General features: G+C 47.8%; 1 protein-coding gene across 2 annotated transcripts in view; it reads right to left on the reverse strand.

Annotated features, from left to right (window-relative positions):
• Window positions 1-9,108, reverse strand: part of LRGUK (leucine rich repeats and guanylate kinase domain containing) — a 92,652-nt gene extending 83,544 nt beyond the window's left edge. Inside the window, exons 1-2 of one of the 2 annotated variants that reach the window (XM_081146472.1) lie at window positions 8,797-9,099; window positions 2,202-2,309 (exon numbers count right to left, since the gene is read on the reverse strand). In XM_081146472.1, the coding sequence (XP_081002598.1) occupies window positions 2,202-2,309; window positions 8,797-9,093 (405 nt within the window). In that variant the 5' untranslated portion in view covers window positions 9,094-9,099. Of the gene's footprint in view, window positions 1-2,201; window positions 2,310-8,796 lie in introns of both variants that reach the window. The other variant, XM_081146471.1, reaches the window with a different exon arrangement.
• Window positions 9,109-25,276: the final 16,168 nt, after the last annotated feature.

The raw sequence follows: 25,276 nt of genomic DNA on the forward strand, positions 1-25,276 counted from the left end.
TACTACTAATAGGGTCGCAAAACAGACTGTATGGCCCGTGAAAAATGCATTCATCTGAAGAAAATAGTAGCTTAGAAAATTAGCGTTGTTAGCAAGTCAAATACAGCATGAAAAAGCAAATTAAAGCGGTGTTGTGAAGACCTCTAGAGCAGAGTTTTATATTAAAAAACATGTAATAGTAATAAAGCCACAGCCTTCATCTGGTTGAAGAAAAAGCGAATGCCTAGAACTTAAACGAAATGTTAAAGAGGGTTCACGCCTAATCAGGGGATCGTTAGTGACAATACCACCCACATGCCCACAGGGGTATTTTTCAAAGCTCGCCTGAAATAACCTCAGCTGATCAAATAAGCCTGTGAGATCCCCAGGGCAGAGCAGTCCTGACTTAGAGATGAAGAACAGGAAGTACAGAGAGGTGAGTAAACAGCCTAAAATCACACAGCAAGTTAGAGACAGAGAAGCAGGTCCCAGGCTCCTTTTGTAACATTCCTTCCACGACATGTTGCTTCCAGTGAAGTTTGACAGGGGTTCGAGGGGGGTCCGGTCCCTTGGAACAAAGGCTCATATCACTGGTTTATGTTGTGATGTCAGAAAAAGCCAGCCACTGAAGTGTCGTCATAAGCAAGTTCTCGAATATCATAACAGCAGCGTTTAATAAATAAATACGGGAAGCCGTCCATGTACAAGGCCTGGTGCGTGGCATGAGGAGAAATACAATGACACAGAGCCGCACTGCGGCCTAAGAAGCCACACACACAATAAGGGGAGGAAGTAAAAAATAACGTGAAACATGCCTAAGATATTGGGGGGGCGGGGGGTCACTAACCCAGGCAACCCTAAGAAAGCGTACTCAGTAAGGCAGGTTATGAAGGCAAATGATTCAACATGTAGTATCGCACATGTAAGGAGGTCAGTGGCAAAGTAAGTTAAGCTGCGGCGCATCCAGCTGAGATAAGATTTGAAGAGTTGCTTCTTTTGGTGGATCAGTTGAAGGCATGGCGCTACGCACGAAGTGGGATAGTGATCGAAAGGGGCCGTGTTGGCTGCTGGAACGCCTGCCGCTCCAGGGCCTGTCGGCGCAGCTCACACAGCGCTCCCCGCGCGTCATCGCCGGCGGGCGGAGGCATCCGCAAAATGATCCAAGTGGGGACAGGAGGAGATGAGAGCCCCCGGTGCTGTCCTGGGAGGGCTCGCCGCGGCGCCCGCGTTTCCCGGATAGTTTACCAGCTCAGGTCCAAGGCTGCACAGTGTGACTGTGAATTTCATACACTTGAGCCAATTCTGGTGCCGCGGCAAAACTTCAGTGCGCTTCTGTCACCTACGTACCTGCATTTACCCAAGGACTGCTTAATGCTTTACAATGGAAGGAAGCAATAAGAGTTAAGTTGTTTTTCTAGACTACAGAGGAACAACCTGGGGCTCGGCTGGTGTGGCTCAGTTGCTGAGCGCACGTCTGGGCTTCAGGCTTGATCCCCAGTGGGGGGTGTCCAGGAGGTCGATGTTTCTCTCTCTCTCTCCTCTCTCCCTTCCTTTCTCTCTCTAAAAAAAAAAAATCAATAAAAACAATTTTTTTTAATAAAAAAAAAAGGAAGAAAACAACATGAGAAAGAAGCTGAAGTCCTCCGAGGATTCTGCTCTTATGATAAAATTGGTGCCAAGAGTCTGGGCTATACTAAGACTACTACTGAAATCTTGAAAACTGATGAATAAAAATACTTTTTTTCGTTAATAATAGGTATCTTTAGGAAAGTGAGGGATAGCTCAGAGCCACGTATTCCTCAACACACTGAGGGCGGGGAGGAGGGCTCGATACCGAAACCCTTTGTTCTCTTGGATTCAGACATAAACTTTAGTCCTGGCGCTGATCAGAGAGAAAACTCTTAGAGAGTTTTTGATTAGTTTTACAGAATCAAATTCAACCTTCTGGAAAGAAGGCATTGATTGCTATAAAACAGACCACTTAAGATGAAAGAAACAGACTGTGAAGGAATGAAACAAAGGAATTCGAGAGGCTGATTATTGGACTGGCCGGGGCTCTTTGATGTCTAATATTTACATAAATAATTCTTATCACCAGTCTCCATCCCATGCAAGGCTCCGGGACTTGGGGCCACCGTAAAAGCTATGCGTACCAGAAAAAGTGGATATGGCCCAACCAGGGTCAAGATGTAGCCGGACAATGGCGATCTTGTCACACTCACCGATAAAGTCAGATTGAGGTAGACCTGCTCAGTCCCAGGACCCGAGCGCCCCAACTGGTAGAGCGCCTCCGCCACGACCTCCTCTCTCAGGACCCCATCGAATTCCTCCTGCAAAAGAAATCGGGGGAGGTGGACAGGGAGGATTCCGTCACCAAAGAAACAAGCCAGGTCCAGCACTTCCTCGGTATGTGACACATCCAGGAGCCGAGCCCTCCAAAATTTACCAGCACCCTAAAAAATTCTGTGTTGAAGGCACACGCAGATTACGTATGATTAAACCAATACCTATCATCAAATCAATGTTTCCATTGCTACTAAATTTTCAAGTGGTCACTTGCATTAGGTGTTCAAAGTGGAAGGAGCACAGTAGTAGGCACATCAATATTTGTGGTGATAGTTACACTGAATGACTGTGTCTCCTGTGCTAAGAGCTCTCAATGGATCAAGTCATTTAATCCCCCTGAAGACCCTCAGCTAGGTACTCGTAGCTCCATTTTAAGATGAAGAAGGCTTACAGAGGTTAGTTTGCCTGAAACCACATAGCGAGTTTGTGACAGAGCCAAAACACGAACCCAAGTCTGTCCGACCCCAGGGCCATCCTAACCGCTACACTTGACCGCCTGCTTACACCCTGAAGGCTGGTTTCGTCAAATTAAGGCAATGACTTCTCTAACCCTGGTATTCTTGCTAGAGAAAACAGGTCCTCAGTTAGCTTCTTATTGGCTAATTTTCCTGGATTCATACAATTGACAAGATTTATTAAGAGAGTAATAATCGTTTCCATAGAGGTTGGCCCTTGCTCTGCAGACATCCAGGGACCAGTGGTAACCCAACATGCCCTTTCCTCAGTAGTGACAGAAAAAAGAGGTAGCAGGTGGGTCAGCGCTGGGTTTGTGCTGCCTTCAACTCCACAATGCCCCTCGCGTTAGAACTAACATTGGCACAAGGACACCAAGTACAGAAACCACACCAGTCACACAGCACAGCTAAGCAGGCCTAGCCCGCGGCCTGTGACGGCAACATCGCTTCCAGGTTTTCTATACTAATTGGGGTACCGAGGACATAAGTGGGTAGGCCTGCGCTACTGTCCAGGTTTTAATTCTCGCCAAACCTGTACTAACCCAGGGACGCAAATACGGCTCGCATGGAGCTAGCACACGGGCTTCGGGGCCGGCAGGCTTGCCTCGAATGCTGGCTCTGCCACTGTGGACACATGGCTTCGGGCAGATAAAATTTTCTCTCAGCCTCATAGCCTTCACCCAGAAATAGAAATATTACCTTCTCTTAATGTTTTGGCGAGAAGGAAACAGTCTAGGTACAGCTCGAACGCAATGGCTGGGACATAGCAAGTGTGCCCAGTAACGGCAGTTGTCACCCTAATTGATGCAGTCAGGACTCCCCCATCTTAATGTTTCATTCATCCATACCAAACAACCTGTTCACAAAATGGGGAAACATTTACTTTTCTAAATAAAGTTCCAATTTCTTATAAAAGGGCTGGGAAGAGATAGAGGTGGGGGTGCTACCTTCCCCCCAGAACTTTCCACCTAAACCTCTGAAGTTTACCTGGCCCAGGCCCCCCACTTCTTGGATAAGAGAAGACGCCACAGCCCTTACTTACAGCAGGTGGATGTGGTTCTCGGTGTAGCCAGTGATGTGGCGACGGGCCACACTCAGCATCTTCCCAGATCCCCCAGGCAAGACTCCCCACCAACCCCTCACACCTTTCCCTTCCGGCCTTTGGTTATTTTCAGTCCTTTTATGTCCTATCTCTGCATTGGGTGGCTTCAGAGCCCCAAGGATGGCCATTCAACACCCCTACTACCCAAGCACATGTACATACACACATTACTTTCTCGACCTCAGACACCTTAAAACTGACCTCCCCCCAACTTCAGCCACTCACCCCCATGGCCGTGCCCTGGACATGGTCATCATGCTAAACGGCTCCACCCTAGAAATCTCAAACCCCAGCCTCCATTACTCTGTGATGCCACAAGTGCCCATCCATCAACCTTCCAGCACCTACTGAACCTGCTCTTGGCCCACAACGGGATCTCCAGTCTGTTCAGCCTTCCCTCCTCAGAGTCCACCTGTCCACTCCTGACTACACAGTACTTATGCCCCATGAGCAAGTTCAGTGTCTCTGCTCTCACCTCTCTGACTGCCTGTCCCCTGACTGCAATTACCAACATGCATACGCAAACCTGAATTAGGTTCACGATCAAGTGCTGTGCGGGGATTACTCATGCTCGTGACACGCCAGGCAAGGACACAAGCACCTTCAGGACTTTGATAAACGTTACAATAGAGGTAAGCGGGGTGCTCTGACTATAAACAGGGAGCCCTTTTTGTAGGTCCTAGTGGGGAGCAGGAGAGTAGCAAAGGCTTCCTTGGGGAGAGAGCGATTAAGTGGAGACACAAAGTTGTGAGTTATTCTGGAAAAGGGGAAGAAGGGGCGGAAAAGATTCTGTACCGCAGACAAAAGGGGAAACCTACAACATCTTGAAGGCAAAGGTGACCATGGTCCATTAGGGGGACCACAAAGAGTTCCAACTAGCTGAGGCATAAAGTGGGAAGGGGGAGTCCAGTGCCTTGTGCATACAGGTTGAAGAATTAGTGAACCCGCTCTCCCCGAGCTGCTGAGAGGGCTAGGACCGGCCCCACAGCCACGCATCCTGGTGCCACTCTAAAGTCAGCTTGCAGCTGGGCCCTGGTGCTATTCCAGGCCCCCCCTCTTCAGCTGCCTTCAGCTCCCCATCTCTCTCCTCGGGCTGCCCAGTGCCTCTACTCCTTCGGCGAAGTGGAAACGACCAGGCACTACCCCCTCAGTGTTCTGCACCTGCCCCAGAGCTCCTCACCTGCGTCTCAGGTAAGCCTGCTGCTCCTCCACACTCGGGGTGCCCCTCCCTGTTTCCTCAGGGACCTTGCTCAGGGACTGTCCACTTTGCCCTCTTTTGCCTGTGGCTTCAGCCAGTCACTCTCCAGCTGTACAAGGTGTGAGTCTCTTCCGTCCTGAAAGGGCTCCCTCGGTCCTGCATGTTCCATTATCTATGGCCATCCTCCCCCTTCACAGCCAGGCTCCTCGGAGACGCCGGTCCACCCTTCCGTTCCCCTTCTCACCTCCACTCTCTTCAGCTCACTGCGGTTAGGCCTCTGCCTTCGCCACACCACGCAAGCACTGGGCCTAGGTCTCCAGTGGCCCTCAGGGAGGCGAAGCCATAAGCACTTTCCAGGACTCCTCCCGCTTAACATATTGGCAGCAACACCATTCCCACGTCCTCAGGCTCTTCCCTGCCTCGCTTCCCTCCCACACAGCTCTGCTTTCTGCTTCTCTCGCCAGTCCTCTCCAGTGTCCGCCCCTACCCCCCCTCACCTGCAGCTACTTGGCGCCTGTACCCCAGGGCTCTGTGCTCGGCCCTCCTCCTCTCCTCCCCTCCCCTCCCCTCCTCCTCTCTCCCTGCCTGATCGCAGACCCCAACGCTGATGACTCCCGGTCTTCTACTCGGAGTCCCTCTCCCTGATTTCAGCCATACGCCTCATATACCCGACTTCTTAATACACAGCTCTACCTGTTCCTGTTTCTCATGGTGGCTAATGGACTTATCTCCCCACCCCCACCCCACCCAGACCAGGCCATGGACCGAGCAGTCGTCCCAGACTTCCAATATTCAATTAGTGGCTGTCCCATCGCAAATATATTATGTGTTTCCATCTTTAGCTTCCTTTCCATTTCCACTTCCACTGCCTTCGTCCAGACTCTAGTCTCTCCATGGATGTTGCTAGAGTCTTCTCACTGACCTCCCTGCTTCTAACGTAATCCCCCTGGGCCCAGGGATCTCAGTCCACAGTCCGTACAAAAGCACAGAGCCCCCCACAACCGGGCCCCTCCTCGGCTGCTTTTTCTGCTCTCCCCTCTAGCTCATCAGTGGGAGAAGCTGCCGTCCGCCTGCCGGGCGCCACCTCTCCACCCCAACAGGGGCCTACTTTGCCTAGAGTCTTCCACGTTCCTTCCCTGCAGTCCGGCTGCGATCTGCGCACAGCTGTGTGTGTGACACTTCACATCATGACCAGCTATGACGTACTCACATTCTGGTCTCACCTGGAGGGCGACCAAGCATGTCCTCAGTCATGTTCTCACCATCTCTCTCATTATTGTTGCTATTAGTATTATTACGTCTGTCATTTTTTGAGTCAACTCTGTATCAGACATTATATTAAGAACTTCAACATAGCTCCCCATTAAATTTGATGTTCATAACTATCCAATGAGTAGGCATTATTACCCACATTAGTTACTGGCAAAGAGTGATTTTCATGCTTTAGACATATATAATGAGCTCAGACACTTCTTTTGCCCCATATAGTTAAAGAGTGCTTCCTACACAGCAATCATTCAGTGAATGTTTGTTCAATGAAGTCTGAATTAATTAAATCACTTAATGGGCTGTAGTTAGCAGATAAAAACACAGAAGTTATTATTTGTATTAGTAACAGTACAAATGATAATATTATGCTAAGTAGTTTACGTGTAGACCCTCACAACTCTCCTGTGAGATAGGTATTATTATAATTCACATACTACAGATGAGACAGAGAGCGGTAAAGCAAGTTGCTCAAAATCTCACAGCTAACAAAAGGCTTTATACGAATCAAAAACGGTATTCTGAACAGCTGGTCTGTACTCCCGCCTTAAGTCCACAAGGGCTTCGGGGTTTGAGGCTAATTGCATCATAGGCACTCAGCAATCACTGTGACCATCGCGGCATTATAATCTAAACTAGGCTAAGGCGTGGATGATGAATCACCGAACATGCAAGTTCGAATGTTTCCCTTTAAGCTTTACCATTTATTCGGTATATTAAAACGTATGGGATACTATAAAAAGCTAAAATAGAATGTGAAAACACAAAATAAATATTATTCCTTAGAATTTAAGTGGAAGACTCATAAACTTCCCCCACATACATGCTATAAGCCAAGAAGGAATAACTAGTTGGAGCCCCCCCAACCCCGGCTTGTTAAAGGCTTTCTGAGGACGGACTGACAGCCCTAAGAGCGCGTGCTAATGAGGACCATAAACCGAGCTGGCGATTCACTCGGGAATCCCTCCGGGTGGAAGCTGGTGGAAACCACACAAACATCTCCACCTGTAAACACACCGCTACAGCTCTGCCACGGTCACGGTGAGGGCTGCAAAATAAATCAAAAGACGAGCAAGTACGGGTGATTTCCTACAGCGCACTTTAAGCAGAGCTCGTGTGCAAGGAGCGCACGGAAAGGAAGGTCGGGGACGAGGCAGGAGGCAGGGGGGCCAAAGGGGCCAAGTGCTGAAAGCGAGCCCGAGGGCGCTACAAAAGCGGGAACCGAAGCGGGGTGACGTGTTAGGGGTTCAAGGCAGAGTGGGAGCCACGAGGCACCGCAGGCTGCTGGGGGAAGAAGAAATACGTCTAAGGAGGAGAAGAGGCCCTGAGCGCGGCGGGCGGGACCGGGAGGCGCTGCCCGAGGCGGGCGGGCGCTGGGAGCCCCGTCTCTCCCCCGCCGCCCCCGAAGGGCGCTGAGGCCCGCGCCGCCGAGGGGGGAAGCGGCGGAGGGCCTGTCCGCGGGAAACGACTGACACCGGGAGAAACGCCGACTGGTGTCCCGGCAGCAGGACCGAGGAAAGCCAGCGGTCCCGAGGAGCAGCAGGTGGGCGGCTCAAAGCAAACAGCGGGCCAGAAGCCGGGGACGGAGGCGGGGTGCTGAGGACCCGAAAGGGGCGGGGACGGGCGGGAAGGAAAGGGGGGCAGGGCGCGGAGGGCGGGGCGGGGGGCGGCGGGAAGGAAAGGGGGGCAGGGCGCGGAGGGCGGGGCGGGGGGCGGCGGGAAGGAAAGGGGGGCAGGGCGAGGAGGGCGGGGCGGGGGGCGGCGGGGAGAGGCGCCGCGCGGACGCGAATCCGCGGTCCCCGGGAAGGCGAAGCCGCGCCAGGCGATGCAGGCGGGACGCGGGGAGCCTTCCGCGGCCTCCAGCGCTCCCGTGCGCGCGTGTGTGCGTGTGTGCGCGCGTGAGAGCGTGTGTGAGAGCGTGTGTGAGTGTGCGCGCGTGTGTGTGCGTGCGCGCTGCTTGATAATCCATCATATGCCCCAGGCAGAAGTGATATATTAAACTTCCAAGTCACCTGCTGCTGGAGCGAGCCCTGCTCAAGTTATTTCAAAAGCATTCAAGACCCTCCCCTGGAGCAAAGAGGACGGGGGCCAGCCGGGCCAGCCGGGGCCAGCCGGGGCCAGCCGGGGCCAGCCGGGGCCAGCCGGGGCGCGGGGCGGGACGCCGAGGACCAGCCCCCGCCTGCCACGTCGGCGGCGGCGTGGTTTTGACAAAGTTGGAGCCCAAAGTCCCCAGAAATACATCATCTTCCCTAACGACGCTGCCTAACTTGGCTCTTAAGAAGCCAAATGTGCTCATGAAAAGTAAAGGGGATGCTTGGAAATACGTCCACGACGGGAGGACACCAGGTAACTGAAGCGGGGAGGAAAGGGGGGGCCTCGGAGCTGCCGCCGAAGTAGCCCCCCCCCAGCGGGAGGGAAGAGCGAGGGGTGAGGGGTCGGGGAAGGCGCACCTCCAAATTCGGCACTTCGGACTCCTCGGACTCCTCGGATTCCATCTCGCCCTCGTCCTCGGCCTCGAACTCCTCTTGGTCGGCTTCCGAGCCCTGGAAGCGGTGAATGAGGTGCTGGAGCAGGTAGGAGGAGGACTCCCGGTAAGTGCCTTTCGATCGCTGCCCCATGGGAAATGACGCCCAGCGATCTTTATCCGAGCGAAACAGTATCGCTTGGGCTCCGCTTCTAGAAACGTTCACGCCTCCCTGGAGAGAGGTAGGCCTCGGCCTCGGGGGATCGCCCCCGGAGGTCGCCATCTTGTTTACCCCGGGTTGCCTAGGAGACTGGCCCCCAGGGAGGAGGCGCCGCAAGGGGTTCTGGGGGCTGTAGTCTTCCCCCTCCGGAGTCCCAGCTCTCCGTGGGCTCCACCGCAGGCACGAGACTTTCTTTTTTGTCTGCCTCTTCTTTTTGTTGTTTTTGTTCTTTTTAGTGCATTCGTTCTCTGGCTTTGTTTCTTTTTGCTGGTCTTTCTCTTTTCACCACTTTTATTTTTTTATTTTTGTTAATCCTTGCATGAGGATATTTTTCCCATTGATTTTTTGGAGACAGTGGAAGGGGGAGAGAGGCAGAGAGAGAAACACTGATATGAGACAGACACATTGATTGGTCGCCTCCCACACGTGTCCCAACCAGGGCCAGGGATTTCCTGCAACCTAGGTCCATGCCCTTGACGGGGAATCAAACCTGTGACCCTTGGGTGGTGGGGTGACGCTCTAACCACTGAACCAAACTAGCTAGGGCTCACCTCTTTTTTACACACCCCTTTTCTTTGTGTCCAACTCTGTTTCCTCCAGACCTCGAAGACCCTCTTAGAGATTTTTCATCCCACCCAAGGTCACCTGTGAGCCCCACTGTTGCATGCACGAAGGCTCTTTCTGCAGAGTCACACCTTGGAGGTGTTAGATGTCTAACACTCTGTCCGAAAGCTACTAACACTGGAATTTTACTCTCCACAGAGCACGGTGTTAAGAGATGAGGGTTTGCATAAATGAAATAAAAGGCATGGCTCCCAACCTTATGGTTTAATTACAGATAATAAAGAGAAACTAGCAGTCAACAACTGAAAGCTCATTTGCAATTAATTTACATTTTTCCCTGAGACATGATAAGCCCTGTCCTTGGGGAGAAAAACTGGCAGTGGTCGAACAATCCAATCCAGAGAGAGAGGGGGAAAAATGACTGTCAAATTGACACTGTATCTGAGAGCTTCTGAAAAGCTATTAGCATCCCATAAATAATTGTATTAGTCAAGTGACCTGCACTGGTTATTATCTTTGTCTTTTTGCATAGGTTCTCTTTGCAGTTTCATAAAATACTCTTGTAAGATTACAAAGTGTGATTTTATGCTAGTGTGATTTTATGTGGCCCAAATCCCATTGCCTTAAGCTCCACCAAGTAGACACTCTATAGAAAAGCAGAATGAAAATTGTAGTAACTATTTTTGCCATCTTGATGACAACAGAGATCCTTGCAGGGAAGTGTACTCATCGGCCTGGCCTTACAGGGCCTTTTCTCCATGCTTCAGTGATAGCAGTTACAAATAGAAAATGATCCTGCCAATGGCTGTCAGGGGAGGAGAGAAAAATCCTATGGATACCGTCCATTGACTATTATCTTTCTCAGTGCTTGAGGGGCCATTAAAACAGACATAAAGCTTTCAGAATTACCTTCCTTCATTATCTTGCTAGTCATAAATGTAAAGGCCACAATGAAAGTATCTTTTTCTGCCATGCTCATCTTTGCAGCTTGCTTATTTCTTTTTCCAGTGGGTAGAGACTCCTCCAAGGCGTATTTCCCCACCTTCACCCCCTTAGGACCTGGCTCTAGCTAACTGGCATTAGGAAGAGGGGGAGAGAATATATAAAAATGGAAACCCAGTGTGTGTCCCCCACCCAATAACTTAACATTTGTAGCAAAGCAAAATTTGCCAATATCAATCTAATAAGGAACGCATCTTAAGTCAGTCAGTTAGGACCTGTCAGAGGATAATTTTCAAAGAGTTAAATATATAATTCTCATACAAAAAACAGAATGAAATGTGACTTTATTCAACTCATTAATGAGGAAACGAGTGTGATGGTAATAGGGTATTCATAATCCACAAAGAAAGATATCCCGAAATAAGTTCACTAAGAGATAAGACTGGTTAATGCCTTTCAGGACATTTAACTAGAGCCTTTGGGGTTATATATTTCTAAGCATTTTGTCTCTTTTCATCTTCATGTCTATCCTTTGTCTACTCCCATTTGACAGGTGAGGTAACTGAGGCCCAGGTAGCTGGCCCAAAGTCAAGTGCTGGTGTTAAAATCCAAACCTAGAACAGCCAGCTCCATAGTCTACCTTCAACTACCACTTTTGCAGGTGGAAAATATGAGGCAAGAGAAAGCTTCTGACAAGAAGTCTCATAAGAAAACACATGTATCAGTTAAGGTTCTTAAGTATCAGTAAAAGAAATCATCAAGAGAATGACCCTTCATATAGATCCACAGCATATCAGAACTAGAAGGAACTTCAAAGCCCATCTTATCCCAATTTTTCCTTTTACGGAAGAAACTGATGGCCCTCCAGGGGCAACACCTCCCCCAAATCGCCCAACTCGTTAGCAGCTGAGCAGGAATTAGAATCTAGACCTCTTGTTGCTCCATCTTTGTTCTTGCTGGTTCATGAAAATGCTCCCCAGGCTGAAATTTTATCAATAGAATCCCTACTTTGGGATTCTGGGCACCAAAATTGAGGGCATTTGTTTCTATAAAACAAAATTATTTCTAAAAGTTATTTTACCAGATAGAGAAGACAGAATTAGGCAAAGGAGAGGAGGTGTTTTCCTATTAGCACAAAACATCAATAATCACTTCCATTTATGCACTGCTTATTGTAAACCAGGCCTATGCTGACTGCTCTGTAGACACCTCAGTTGATTATTCCAATTGTTCTCTGAACTAGGAACCTATCCCCCAGTTTACCGAGGCAAAGAACGATGCCCGAAAATGCTAGCAAGTTGCCCAGATACACTATTTGTGTCCAAATCAAAACTCCAACTCAGGTCTTCTGGGATCCAAAGCCCCCGAACTTAATTAGTACTTTCTTTTCTCTAGAAGTCTGAATTCAGGAGCAATTGTGAGGTACAGAGAGCCTGGCCCTTGGCCCAGGTGAGATAGAGTGTGTGTGTGTGTGTGTGTGTGTGTGTGTGTGTGTGTGTGTGTGTACACGTGTGCACACGTGCTGGGGGGCAGGTTCCTGGGGCCAGGGAAGTGGAGTAAGGGGGGCAAAGGCAGTGGGATGTGATCATCCAGGCGACAGGCTCCTCTGATAGCTCCGGATCCTCACCTACTTGGGTGAGAGGAAAGAGGAGGTGGGAGAGTCCCCTTGACACCCGAGAGGACATCCAGGAGAGGCTGTCGGGGGGGAGAATCACAGGAGTAAAGAGCTTCAGGTCGAAAGGGGCAGACCACCCTCAGCTCCCAGGCAGCTTTGCCCGGGAGCACTATCCACCCTTATCCCTAACTTTTCTGTGCGGAGCAGGGGCGTCTGACCGCCTGGAGCCAGTGCCTGATGCAGGGCCTTACTCGCTGAGAATGGACAGGAAAGGCAGGGATGATTTGAAAGGTCTGTTTTCTGTACTTGGGAAGACAGTCTTCCCAGGAGTGCAGACCTTGGGCAAAGCAAAGAATGTGTGCCCCTGCCCCTTTCACTTACCCGCACCCGCTCCCCAATCTTGTGTAAAGGAAACTGAGATGGCAGCGTCTTGAACTCATGATGTTTTCTGTGGAACACTATAAGTTTTACAGAATACCACGAAATTGGGAGAGCAGACAGGCCATGGAAGGCACCACTGATATAACAGTAACAATGGAAACACAACCAGAAACAATGTTCGTGAGTAATTTCTATGTGCCAGGCACCCGGCCAAGTGCTCTGCATGCATTCGCTCGCTTTAGCACCGTGTGCACCCTGGAAGGTAGAGATTAATATTCTTAGCCCTATGTAACAGACGAGGGAAGATAGGGACCCATGGGTTATGTAACCCATGCAACCCACTTTGGCACACAGTGGCAAAACCAGGACTTAAACGGAGTCTGGTTTCCCAGCCCACATCCTAAACCAAAACACTGTAGGGTCACTGGACTCCTGTAGTAAAACTTTATGTAGGAGGATATAGACCGAGCTTTTGTGTTCCACGCCCCTCCCCAAAGGCATAGGTCGAAATCTAATTCCCAATGTGATGGTGTGAGGAGGTGGGGCCTCTTGGGGTGATCAGGTCGTGAGGGTGGGATCCCATGAATGGCATTAGAAGAGGCCAGAGAGGCACCCCTTTTTCTGCCATGTGAAGATACAGGGAGAAGGTGGCAGTCTGCACCCCAGAAGTAGGTCTTCCCTGGAACCTGAATGTGGCACCCTGATCTTGGCCTTCCAGCTTCCAGAACTGTGAGATGTGAATTTCTGCTGTTTATAAACCACCCTGTCTGTAGCAACCCAAACTGACTAAGACAGAGGAGAACCTTGGCTTCAAGAAAATTCAGTGCATTAATGTTTCTTCCTTTTATGTTTAGTTATCCCTTTCTGTGAGGAAAGGATGTTTCTTCATAAGGAAGCAAGTTCCTTATCTAACAACAGCCTATTGGATCTGCAGAATTAAGCAAAATAATTACACAAATAATTATCTAATTTTAATTGCCATAAGGCCTAAGGAGGGAAAATAGAGGAGCCATGAGAACATCACCTGGTGGGGAAGGGTCCTTCAGAATGTCAGAGAGACACTTTGAGTCTCATGATGATTATCCAAAAATGTTGGGAAAAGACAGTACATCACTTGAGGAACTTCATTTGTTATCTTTGCAGAAATCACCTAAAGTCAGATAATCATTGTAGTAATTAATTGGGCTGGCAGAGCCTGATAAGGCCCAGGCAGGACTTGACTGAGCCTAATAATACCTGTTCTAAGCAGATATCAAAGGCATTTGGTGGGGGTGAGGGGGTGGGGGCACCCACTAATAGATACCCTGGATCAGATATTGGTGTTGGGCTCAAAGATAAAAATTGTAGTCTCAGAAGAGATCATCAAAAAAGTTCACAGACAAAGGTAGGAAAATTGAGCCAACGAAGAGTTGTTGGCAAAGGAATTGCAAACATCAATCAAGTCAGTAATAAAATCTGAACAGAGGACTAGATACGATTACTGAGATTTTCTAGCTCAGATTACCTTCCCAGGCCGAAGGGGAATTTCAACAGAGAAGTCACAAATTAAGATCAAAAACGATTCAAGTGTTAAAATGATGACCAGAAAGGGCTGTCTGAGATATTTTGGGAGAAGATATGAGGGCTTGAGGATGTTATGCTAGAATGTTCAGAAGATCAAAGAAGACCAGAAGGAATTCAGAAAGCAAGAGTCACAGGAGGTGGCAGAAAGGAAAGAGCTTGAGAGACACGAGGCTCAGTAACCAAAGCCTCCCAGTGGAGCTCGACAGTAAAAACAGGAGGAAGAGCAGACGAACGAGCTGCGCAGGAAATCCCACCACGGCCACGCGCTTCGAAACTCGCGATCGCTTCATCCAGTTGCAACGGCGCTGCTTTGTGGAGAAGCAGATCACGCAGCTCTGATGCAAAGCACAGGAAGCACCCTGGTCACCGCCGTCACCACCTGGTTACTCGAGGCCCTGCTATGCAGATGCTGTTTCAGGCGCTGAGGATGCAAAAATGGGCCTTCATTCATGAGATCTGCATTATGGTTGGGCAGCAGGATAGAGATTTTGAAAATGAATGAAAAGCACACTAGAGAAGGTGAGTCCCACCCAACCCACTTCGAGTTAGTGTTGCAGGCCTTCGGGGGGCCTGGGTTGGAGGCACATGCAGACCAGCCCTTCTTTCTGTGCTCTTGGCAGACAGGCTCACTCCCCGTGGCAGATAAAGCAGCGCCCCAGGCCAGTCCATGGCACTGGCAGTTGAGATAAATCTGTGTCCCAAGACCAGGATGCTCAGAGGCTTCCCGGATAAGCTAGGAGTTGAACGAGGCCTTCTAGGAGAAAAGACACACAGGAGGAGGTGAGCAGGCCAGGAATGGAAAGTGGCATCAACAGAGGCGAGGAGGCTGGACCAGACGTGTTTCAGGAAGGGCCTCTGGGAATTAACTAATTTGTTAGAAATAAAACCTGTTCACTGGAGGCTGGGAAGAAGGGGAGGGTACTGCCTTCCTAGGAGAAAAGGGGCACGAGTGAGGAAGATGATGACATTGTCTCCTGTATCAAAATGTCTTAGCAGAATCTAGAGGATTACTTTTGAAAAAAATATGGAAAAGATGGGACTGATGAGAGATTCTGACAGCCACGAGGAGAAAGCAGGAACCTTATAATCCTTGGTTTCACACATAGATGATGCTTTCCCATGAGATTAATAGGAGACTTTGTTGGTCTTTGATGTACTGTATATTTTAGGCACTTTACACAATTTACATCTACACTTTGTGGGCAAATTTTCTCAGTTACCTTTCTTCACTGAGGACCCCTTCCTTCCTTCCTTGCAAAAAGTTCCCTGCACATAGTAGGTGCTTTATAAAAATGTATTGACTGCTCAAAGCTTAGCCTTATAGTGATTATGAGACAGGTTAGTAAGTCGGGAGAAGTGGAATAGGGAAATTGAGACACATAGTTAAACGTCCAAGCAGTGTACAGCCATTTAGTAAATCACAAAATCCTACCTTCCTTAACCAAGGATACTTAAGAGTAAATGGTTTACACTTCCCCTCCCCAACCAGAGGATAAGTAGCTTAAATCACCCTACTCAGGGAGACAGATAACAGAAATCCAATTAGTGCTATTTGCATCAAATCACACCCAAAGAAGATAAAGTCAGGGGAATAAATCTCATTTTGGCACATCAGCATAAAGCTGATGCATATTCTATCAAGTTCCTCCCCTAATATCTTGCCTTTTGAAAACAGGTAAGAACACTCAAGACAAAGACCCAGCACAGGCTCTCTCTGGAGCATGCCCATGCCTTCCTTTCCTCTCAGGCATGCATCTTTACTTTTCTCTCCTAAACTCTAAGGGTCCCCGCAAGACTTGCAACCAGGGGAGCAACAGGCAGCAGCAGCTCATCCCAGTCTAACCCCCTGAACCTGTCTCCAAGGCCCCCTTTCTCTAACTTACCAGCGAGCTAAAGGCAGCCTTGCCTATGCTCACTACTGTCAGTGACATTTACTTCTCAGGGAGTTCACGCAGCCCAGCGTGGCTCACTTCTTTCCTAGAATGTTTCTAGAGACCCAGAGAAGCTCCGCCTAGTCTCTTTCCTGTTGCTTCTTTTACCCTGAGCCTTTCCTTTGTTTGTCCCCAGCTTTAATAAACATACTCTCAAAATCACCTGGACTTGCATTGTGTAATCTTTTCTGCATGAAGTCACTACTGGCTGGCCTGAGGCAGACCTACTCTGGCCTGTCCCTTTCCCATGACAATTACTGAATGTAACTTATTTCATTCCTCCCGAGTGAACATCTGTGCAGATGAGTGTTTGAAATAAAATTAGCAGGATTCCTGTCTCAGAAAGGAGAACCTGGACTCCAAAGCCACCAAAGAAATACAGAGTTCACAGGGTCTAACAGGACTTGTTTAGAGTCAGACCTCAGATCTACTGCAAGCCAGTCCCGGTGCCTATCTCCCACAGGCTCTCATATAAAGCACAGGAAACACTCCGGTCACCATTATCACCAGTTGTTACTCTGTGAAGAGGTAAATGAAACGAATATAAAATTGGCTGGACTGGTGTGGTAAATTGCAAGTATGGCCCCCAATTCCTTTCATCCGTGTACACACACCCCTTGCAATGCGACTCTGCAGCCCTCCCATCAAGAGGTGGAGCCTATTTCTCCACTCCTTGAATCTGGGCTTGGCCATGTAACTTGTGTTGGTCAACACGACAGTAACTAATGTGGCACCAGCAGAGACTTTAAAATGCTTGGGCACTGGGCTGCTCTTTCTTGCTCCTCTTACAAACACTGTGGTCCCCCTGCGAAGAAGCCGGGGCCAACCGGCTGGGCAATGAGAGACAATGGGCCTAGTTCCCTGGGCCTCAGGCAGCTGCCTCTCGTTGCTTGCCAGACATGTGAATGAAGACAGCCTAGGTCATCTAGTACCAGCTAACCTGCCAACTGACCCAAGATTCCCGAGGGAACCCAGAAAAAACCAGATGAGCAAAAACCAGACCAGAAGAACTGTCCAGTCAATGTAAAGAATCATGAGCTAAATAAGTGATTGTTTTAAGCAGGTAAGATCTGGGATGGTTTGAAAGGCAGCAAAGTTAACTTATACATAGAATGTGTGGATTTCCTTCAGTCTCACCCAACTGGTTAGCAACAGATTGAAGTTAGAATCTTTATCTTCTAACTCTCTTTCCAGTGATTATTTCCATATTGGGCTTTGCTACTGTCAGTATGATCTTCCATCATAAACAAATCTTTGCTACTACAAAAGTTAAAAAAAAAAAAAAAGAGCTGCAAATTGTTCCAACAATGCAGGTATGTTAGTTAATGTTCTGCAGAGAAACAGAACCAATAGGAGATAAAGTACAGGAATTGGCTGACATGATTATGGATGCAAGAAGTCCCAAGAGCTGAAGTAGGCAAGCTGGGAAGCCGGGAGAGCCCGGGGCATAAAGTGCAGTCTGGGAGAGGAGGAAGACAGATGTCCAGTGCAACAGTCAGATTTCCTTCACTAAGTCTTTTTGTTCTATCCAGGTCTTCGACTGATTGGATGACGCCCACCCACATTAGGGAGGGTGCTTTGCTTTACGCGGTCTACTGATTCAAATGTTCATCTCATCCAGAAACACAAATGCACCCAGAATAATGCTTGACCAATGTCTGGGCATCCTGTGGCCCAGTCAAGGTAACACATAATATTAACCATCACAGAAGGTGACCGTAATGGGTGGTTTCTAAGTAAGGGACAGAAAGAAAGTCTTTTGGAATCTGTGAAAAGCAAAGAACAGGTCTCACATATTTTACTGTCTTTGTACCAGTCACCCTGTCCAGTCAAAGGGCCCATGGATGTTCTGCCTGAACTTCATTCTTCCCACTGTCTGGGGAGCACACTTGCCTTCCTTAAGGGCCAAGATGATGCAAACCACTGAGAGCATTAGAAGGTCTAGGATGCACATAGAAATAATAATAATAATAATAATAATAATAATAATAATAATGACAATAATAACAGAGCCACATGCATGGAATTACAAGTAGGCATGAGGTGGCTTTGGAATTATTTTCCCTTCAGATGAAATGTTATTTATTCAGAAGCGGGGAGAGGATTGTAAAAGGGGAATCACACCTTGAGTCCTGTCCCAGGGCCTTTCAGGGAGTCATGGACTCTGGCAACGTACACACCTGGAGAACAGAAACAGTAACCCTCAGAGGCCTGGGCTAGAACCCTGACCTTTGGCCTTTTATTGACCAGGTGAGCAAATTTGCCCTTGAATTATTTATCCACTTTGTGAAGAGCCTTGCAGATACAAACAACATAGTATGAATATGCATAGTATTTTCATTATAAATAAATGGAGGCTTGGGGCATTTTTCAAAGTTCATCAATTATTGAAGCCCTAGCTCTCTGTGCCATGTGCTTTGAGTAACCAAATCTAGTTACTCAAGAGTCCACCTTGATGGTGAATTCATTCCTAAAGTGATTTAAAGCTTTTATAAAATTACTTTGAAGAAAAGTCATGTTAGAGAAATTTGATATTAACTATTTGGGTACTGTCTTCATGCTACAGCTTTTTATGGCAAAATACACATAAAATTTCCCATCATAACCATTTTTAAGTGTACGGTTCACTGGCATTAAGTATGTTCACACTGCTGTGCAGCCATCACTTCTATTTCTCCCCAGATTTCATTATGCAAAACTGAAACTACTCCCATCAAACAGAAACTCCACACTCACCTTTCACGCGCGTCCCGGGCAGCCACTGCTCCATCTTCTGCCTGTGAATGTGAACAGCCTAGTCTCCCATGTAAGGGGAATCATACAGACATGTCTGCTTGTGACTGGCTTATTTCACAGAGCATAAAGTCCTAAAGGTTTATGAATGTTGTAGCATGTGTCAAGATTTTCTTCCTGTTTAAGGTGGAGTAATATTCCATTTATCTGTCAGTGGACACTTGGGTTGCTTCCGTGTTTTGTCTACTGTAAATAATGCTGCTATGAACATGGGTGGGCAGAGACCCTGCTTTCAATTATTTTGAGTGTATACCTAGAAGTGGAATTGCAAGATCATATGGTAATTCTATTTTTAATTTTTTAAGGAACCGCCCTACTGTTTTCCGTAGCAGCTGCATCATTTTACATTCCCACCAACAGCGCATGAGGGTTCCAGTTTCTCCATGTCATCACCAACACTTATTTTCTGAGTTTTTTAATAGTAGCCATTCTAAAGGGTATGAAGTTGTAGCTCTGATTTTCGCCTGCATTTTTCTAATGATTAGTGATGTTGAGCATTTTTTTTATGTGCTTATTGGCCATCTGTATATCTTCTTTGGAGAAATGTCTACTCAAGTCCTTTGCCCATTTTTAAATCAGGTTGCTTGGTTTTTTGTAGTTGTTGAGTTGTAGGAGTTCCTTTTATGTTCTAGACATTAATTTTTTTCAGACATGATTTTGCAAATATTTTCTCCCATTCCATGGGTTGCATTTTCACTCTGTTGACTGTGCTTTGATGTGCAGACGTTTTAATCTTGATTTAGCCTAATTTATTTTGACTTTTATTGCCTGTGTTTTTGGTGTCATACCTGAGGAATTCAGTCAGATCCAATGTCATGCAGCTTTTCTCCTGTGTTTTCTTTTAAGATTTTTGTAGTGTTAGCTCTTATATTTAGATCTTTGATCCATTTTTAATTTTTATATATTCTGTAAAGCAAGGATCCAACTTCATTCTTTTGCATGTGAACATCCAATTTTCCCAGCATCACTTCTTGAAAATACACTACTGCTTATTTTAATGTTTAAAATTTTCAAAAGAAACAAAGATAGCCTCTTTAGGCAGAGAGCATTAACACTGTGCAAGATGGGACTGATTACAGGCAGGCACTATGAGCACTAGGCCAGTATTAATTTCATAATCTGAAAGGCATAGGCAATGGCTAGTCCTTCCCTCACACCTCCTGCATCCCTGTGGCTGTGCTTCCTGTCTGGAGGCTCCTTCCACAGCTTCAGCTCTCATCGGGCTCTGAAACACTGTTTGCTTCCCTTGATCCTTCAGTTCCTGCTACAGCTAGGCCCAGGTATCTCAACAACCTTGTTCCTCTAGTCATCTCTCAAAGGGACTGTATCTCTCCTTGACTCACTTCTCTTCAATGCATTTGAACCTAACTAATGGGTAAACTCAGTCCACACCCAGGCCTGCCTCAGTTATTGAACTAATATGAAGGGACCTCTGCCATCCAGTTGAACTTGAATTAAATCATCCTGTAAACTACACCCAGAACTTTGTACCCTATGGGTGAAAACTGGGAACATATTTAGGCAGAATTACAGCATTTCTACACTGCCAGTGACCGCCATTGCTGACTCAATCCATAAGACAGTGCTTCTGCACTTATAAATATGCCCCAACTACCTCCCAACAGCAGCTATGAGAATTGCACGCTTACACCTCAGAAGGGAATATTTAGTGGACTACTTGTAGGATATTTCGTAAATCCAACCTATTCCAAGGATGACAACCATCACAATTTACAAGACAAAAATTACTCTTTGTGTTAAAATTTAAAAAAATAATAAACTGATATGGACCAAACCTAAAAATATAGATAGAGAGATCTTCTCCATGCCCAATCAGCTCACACTTATTCAAATAATGATTAGGGGCTTTGAAGAGAGGATTTTCAACTATTCATATCTCCCCATCCAACTATTTCTCAAAGTAGCTGCCAATCTTCTTAGAAAGATCCTGAACAATATTTTATATTTTCATTATGATTGTTTTTAAAAATGAAAAAGAAAAGACAGTATTTTTCACCCTGACAATAAACCTTCACAGGCAGAGAATTAGGTGTCAGAATCTTTGGAAGCAGCCACATTATTTAGCTGATGAATTACCAGGAATTTGTGGGAGAGGAAGTTGGATTTAAAGTTATAGCTGGATAAGAATGAGGTTTTAGTGTCCTTAAAATTCCACTTTCATCTGCTACTGATTTTCTTTTGAATACAAAAGACATTCGTTTTTCTGAGTAAAGAGTAAAAAACATCTAGATTGTTTGACAACAGTGCCCACCGAAGAGGCTGCCGCTGTCATAAGAGATGGTAATTCGAGCTGCGTGGAAATGAATAAAGGAAAGCCTCCTTCTAAATGGACTTGGGAAGCCGCGAAGGTAGGGTTCTCATGCACATACCACTCGTTACAGATGACTCTACAAACCCACACAGAAAGAAAAAAGATTTTCTCCCTGCCTAGCAACAACTCAGCCAATAAGAAGCGACCACAATTCTGCGCACTCGCTCTCCTCCAATGAACTGTTGTTCAAAACGGCCCCTCCCAACTTCCTCCCTTCCTCTATAAAAGCATGGGTCCCTTCCTTTGTTTCCCGGACTTACCTATGGTTCACCATTGTTTGCATGTCCCAAATTGCAATTCCTCTGTTTTCTTGGATAAACTTAATTTTCCTAGCTAAACTGCTTACCTTTTTGTTTTAAAGGTTGACAAGCGAAATAGATGAGCAGAAGAGGGGAAGATTGAGAAAGAAGAGAGGCCCTGGGTGCATGTGAGAATCCTGAAAGCATGGGCAAACTCAGGTAGGAAACAGTAATACTGTTTCTAGTAACAGGCAAACAGATGAATGAGTGTAAGGAGAAACAGCAGAGGCCCGTCTGTCTTGACACGGGGGCAGAAAGGACTGGACACCAAGGCGTCCATTAGGAAGAAAAAAATCAGGTGCTTTGAAAGGGAGGGTTGGGGGTGTCACGCAAGGCCAAAAACAAGTCCACGTAACTCCAAATGACAGTATGGCTGTTGGTTTTAAGATTTTAACAAACTTCCATCACTGAGATACTGGTTGGTATATGGAATTTACTTGGGGAGCAAAACTTGGGTTTGCCGCATGATTCTGCTTAACACCTTTCCCTGCCCTGCCCCCAAACAAATACTGGTCTATTAATGTCACCAGGACTAATCACCTACCTAATTCCTGATGAGAGATGATAAATATGGAAACTGAAGACATTTCATTGTTAAGCAGGTCCATTAATGTATTAATTGAGAGCAAATTGAGAGCAAAAGAGCATAAACATTTTAATGATGTGACAAACTGCAGAAGCTCAGCTGTAGGCTGTCAAAGCTCCCATTCTGGGCTTCATTCAGAAGTCGAACCATCCAAGGTGAGGAAACATTGCGGCAAGTGTAATGTGTGCAAATCCAAAACAGGGAGAGGTCTCCACGGCCAGACCTCAAGGGCACTTGGAAAACTGGACACTCTCCTAAAGTGAGTCTGGTAAGCACATAGCTCTTGGGAAAAGCAGAAAGTTGAAGAAAACGGATTCCGTAAGTCTTGAGTCACTCTACCAGAACAGAGGAACCAGACCTTCCTTGCAGGAGCAACGGTTAAAAAGAGAGCTGCCAGGGGATGCTGACATAAGACAGGAGTGACTCGGCAAGAGGCTGGCAGCCCCTTAGAGACGAAATGTGGGGCAGAGCCTCAGCCCTCCCTCGCCTTCCTAATGGCTCCTCCGGGGGCAGTTCTGTTAACTTGGTGGTCATCCCTTAGAAAGGAGAATGAACATCTCGTGACCTCATCACAGCACTAAAAGGTGTCACATTTTAGTTAGAAAATGGCAATCTCTCTTTATAATTTACATACTGAACCGGCCAGAGCTCCTGGATTCCTGGAATCTCCCTTAGGGAGACTTGGTAAGTAAGAAAAGGTGCCTGTGTTAACCCACATCTAGTAGGAGAAACTGAACTGTGCACAGGTGATTCAAAAGGATGGGTGGGGTTTGTAATACAAAGTGCGGATGCCAGTGATGGAGCTTTGGACCAAGTGCTAAGGGAAACACATGTTCCGTTTCCTAATACTCAGAGTAGTAGAAATTATTGTCTGCAGTTTGCTGACCAGAAAACAGATGAGAAGGTTAAGTGCCCTGCCTAAGAGAATCTAGGCCAGTAGGTAGTCCTGTACAAAACGTAGTCAGGCCTTCTGATCCCAAAGCCCATGTTCTTTCCACATTATGTGCATCCCACAGAAACGGAATCAAGTGCCACTGAAATCCCCTGGAGGGAAAAGGCTGAGATTACATTATTGCCACAAGCAGAATTAAAAACCAGATCACAGGATACCTAGGCTGGAGCACACCCTGATATTTGCCAACCCAACATCGATTACCCCCAATCTCCATTCCTCCCCTCCTTCCTAAGAACCTCAGCTCCCTCAGGCACCCCCTTGGGGCGGCCACTTTTGCTGCTTCCTGTTTCCTGAGGCTGCCCCCCGCCCCCCAGCTGCAGGCCCTGATGAGGGCTGATTGACTGCACCCCATCAGAGTGTCTGGTAACTCGCTGGTGATCGGTTTAGGATGGTCACACGAAACTCATCTGACCAATGGTATGTCTCTTCTGGAAGGGCCTCTGAGAAAGGTTTCCCAGCTCTGTAAAAACCAGTTCAGAGGCAGGATTGGTGCCACTTCCACATAGGACTGTTGGGACTGTGCCGGCCCTAGGCAGTGGGAGGGAGCCTGGAATTCCAAAAATGTCCACCTTCTGCCCAGGCCAAGGACGATCTGGGTCCTTCATGATTTCCTTTGATGATGGGAACTCTCTCGGATGTTTCTAATGGTTAACCAGCTACCTGAGCTATTGGGCCTTTTTTCCCCTTCGGTAGAATCTGGGGCCGTTAATCGCTTCCTATTCATTTTCCTTGTGTAAGTTATAGCGCTGTCGCTGTGAAATACAGAGCAATGTCACAGACGCGGCAGGACGCTTCTCTCCCCCACGGTCCTGTGTAAGATCCAACAGTATGTGTCCTCGAAGAGCAGCCGCCCGGCCCGAGCTCTCGAATGGGGTAACCGACCGCGCCCGGCCCCACTTCCGCGAGGTCTGCGCCTCTCCTCCCGCTTTGCTCCCCCTCAGCATCTCCGGCTTCTCGCCCTCAAGTTCAAATGCCTTCCTCAGCCTTCTTTGTGTCATGTGTGCTCTTGACCCTTTCATTTTACAACTTTCTGCTCACAGGCCACCCCCGACTTCTCTCCTTAAATTCAGCCAACGCTCATGGACTGCCTGCCGTGTGCAAAGCACGGTGTGAAGCCCAGTGCAAGATGCAAAGCCGAGCGAGGTCCCTGCCGCAGTAAGCTCACGCTCTAGCGAGGGGACTGGGTCAGGGTCAAGGGAGGGAAGCAGAAAGCACACATCAGCGCCCATCTGTGACCAGCTGGGGCAGGAAGGGCAGGTGGAGCTGGGGGTGCGCGCAGACAGCAGGGACCGGGGAAGAGAGGACGGCCAGCTCCTCGTGCCTCCTCCAGTTTGCACACCGGCTATGGACTGACTGCCGGTGACAGACAGACACTGCCACAGTGCCTCTGCCACCTCACCCTTTCCGTGACCTCTCTTCTTACCCGGCCTGGTGACCCTTTTTGTGCCTTTCTCCCTTCTCTCTCAAATGAGGCGCTCCCTTCAATTACTGTTTAATTTTTTTAGAAATATATTTTTATTGATTTCAGAGAGAGGAAGGGAGAGGGAGAGAGAAACATTGATGAGAGAGTCATTGATCAGCTCCCTCCTGTCCCCCCCAACTGAGCATCGAGCCTGCAACCTGGGCAGGTGTCCTGACCAGGAATCAAACCGTGACCTCCTGGTTCATGAGTCGATGCTCAATCACTGAGCCACACCGGCCGGGCTTTAATTACTTTTTAAAATATTATTATTATTGTCATTACCTTCAGTTCTTTTTCTCCCATAAGCTGGGAAGCTCCTGGGGCCTTCTAAGGCTGGGTGCGAGGCAGAGCCAAGATGCCAAGTCAAGTCCCATCCGTCAGCCTGCGGGATTTAACAGGAGAGAATGGTTTAGCGGGAGAGAAGGGCTGAGGCTTCCCGGGTTAGTGCAGCTGCTCAGCCTCCGTCTCTGGATAATGTTTCTGCCCCCTGCGGGGCTGTGCTGAGTGGACCGGGGTGGTGCGGTGTGGGGTGGGACGAAGGGAGGTAGACGACCCATGTGCCTTGATCAGAAGGTAAGACAGCCTTGGAGTGTCACAGGGCTCATCCCCGTGACTCATCCACTGCTGAAGACCAGGAAGCCCACCGAGAACCACTGTCTGCAGGGCTGGCCTCTGAGCTTATGTTACTCAGAGCTAAAGGGACCATTAGTACTGAAAATCAGGACCTCTTGCTGGCTAGCTGTTACTGACAACACATACATGGGCAAGGTATTTAGCTTCTTTTATCTTCAGTTTTCTGAAAAATGTGGGTAATAAATGTATT

Source organism: Miniopterus schreibersii (genome assembly GCF_964146895.1).
Source record: "Miniopterus schreibersii genome assembly, chromosome: 9".
NCBI classification, from domain to species: Eukaryota; Metazoa; Chordata; class Mammalia; order Chiroptera; family Miniopteridae; genus Miniopterus; species Miniopterus schreibersii.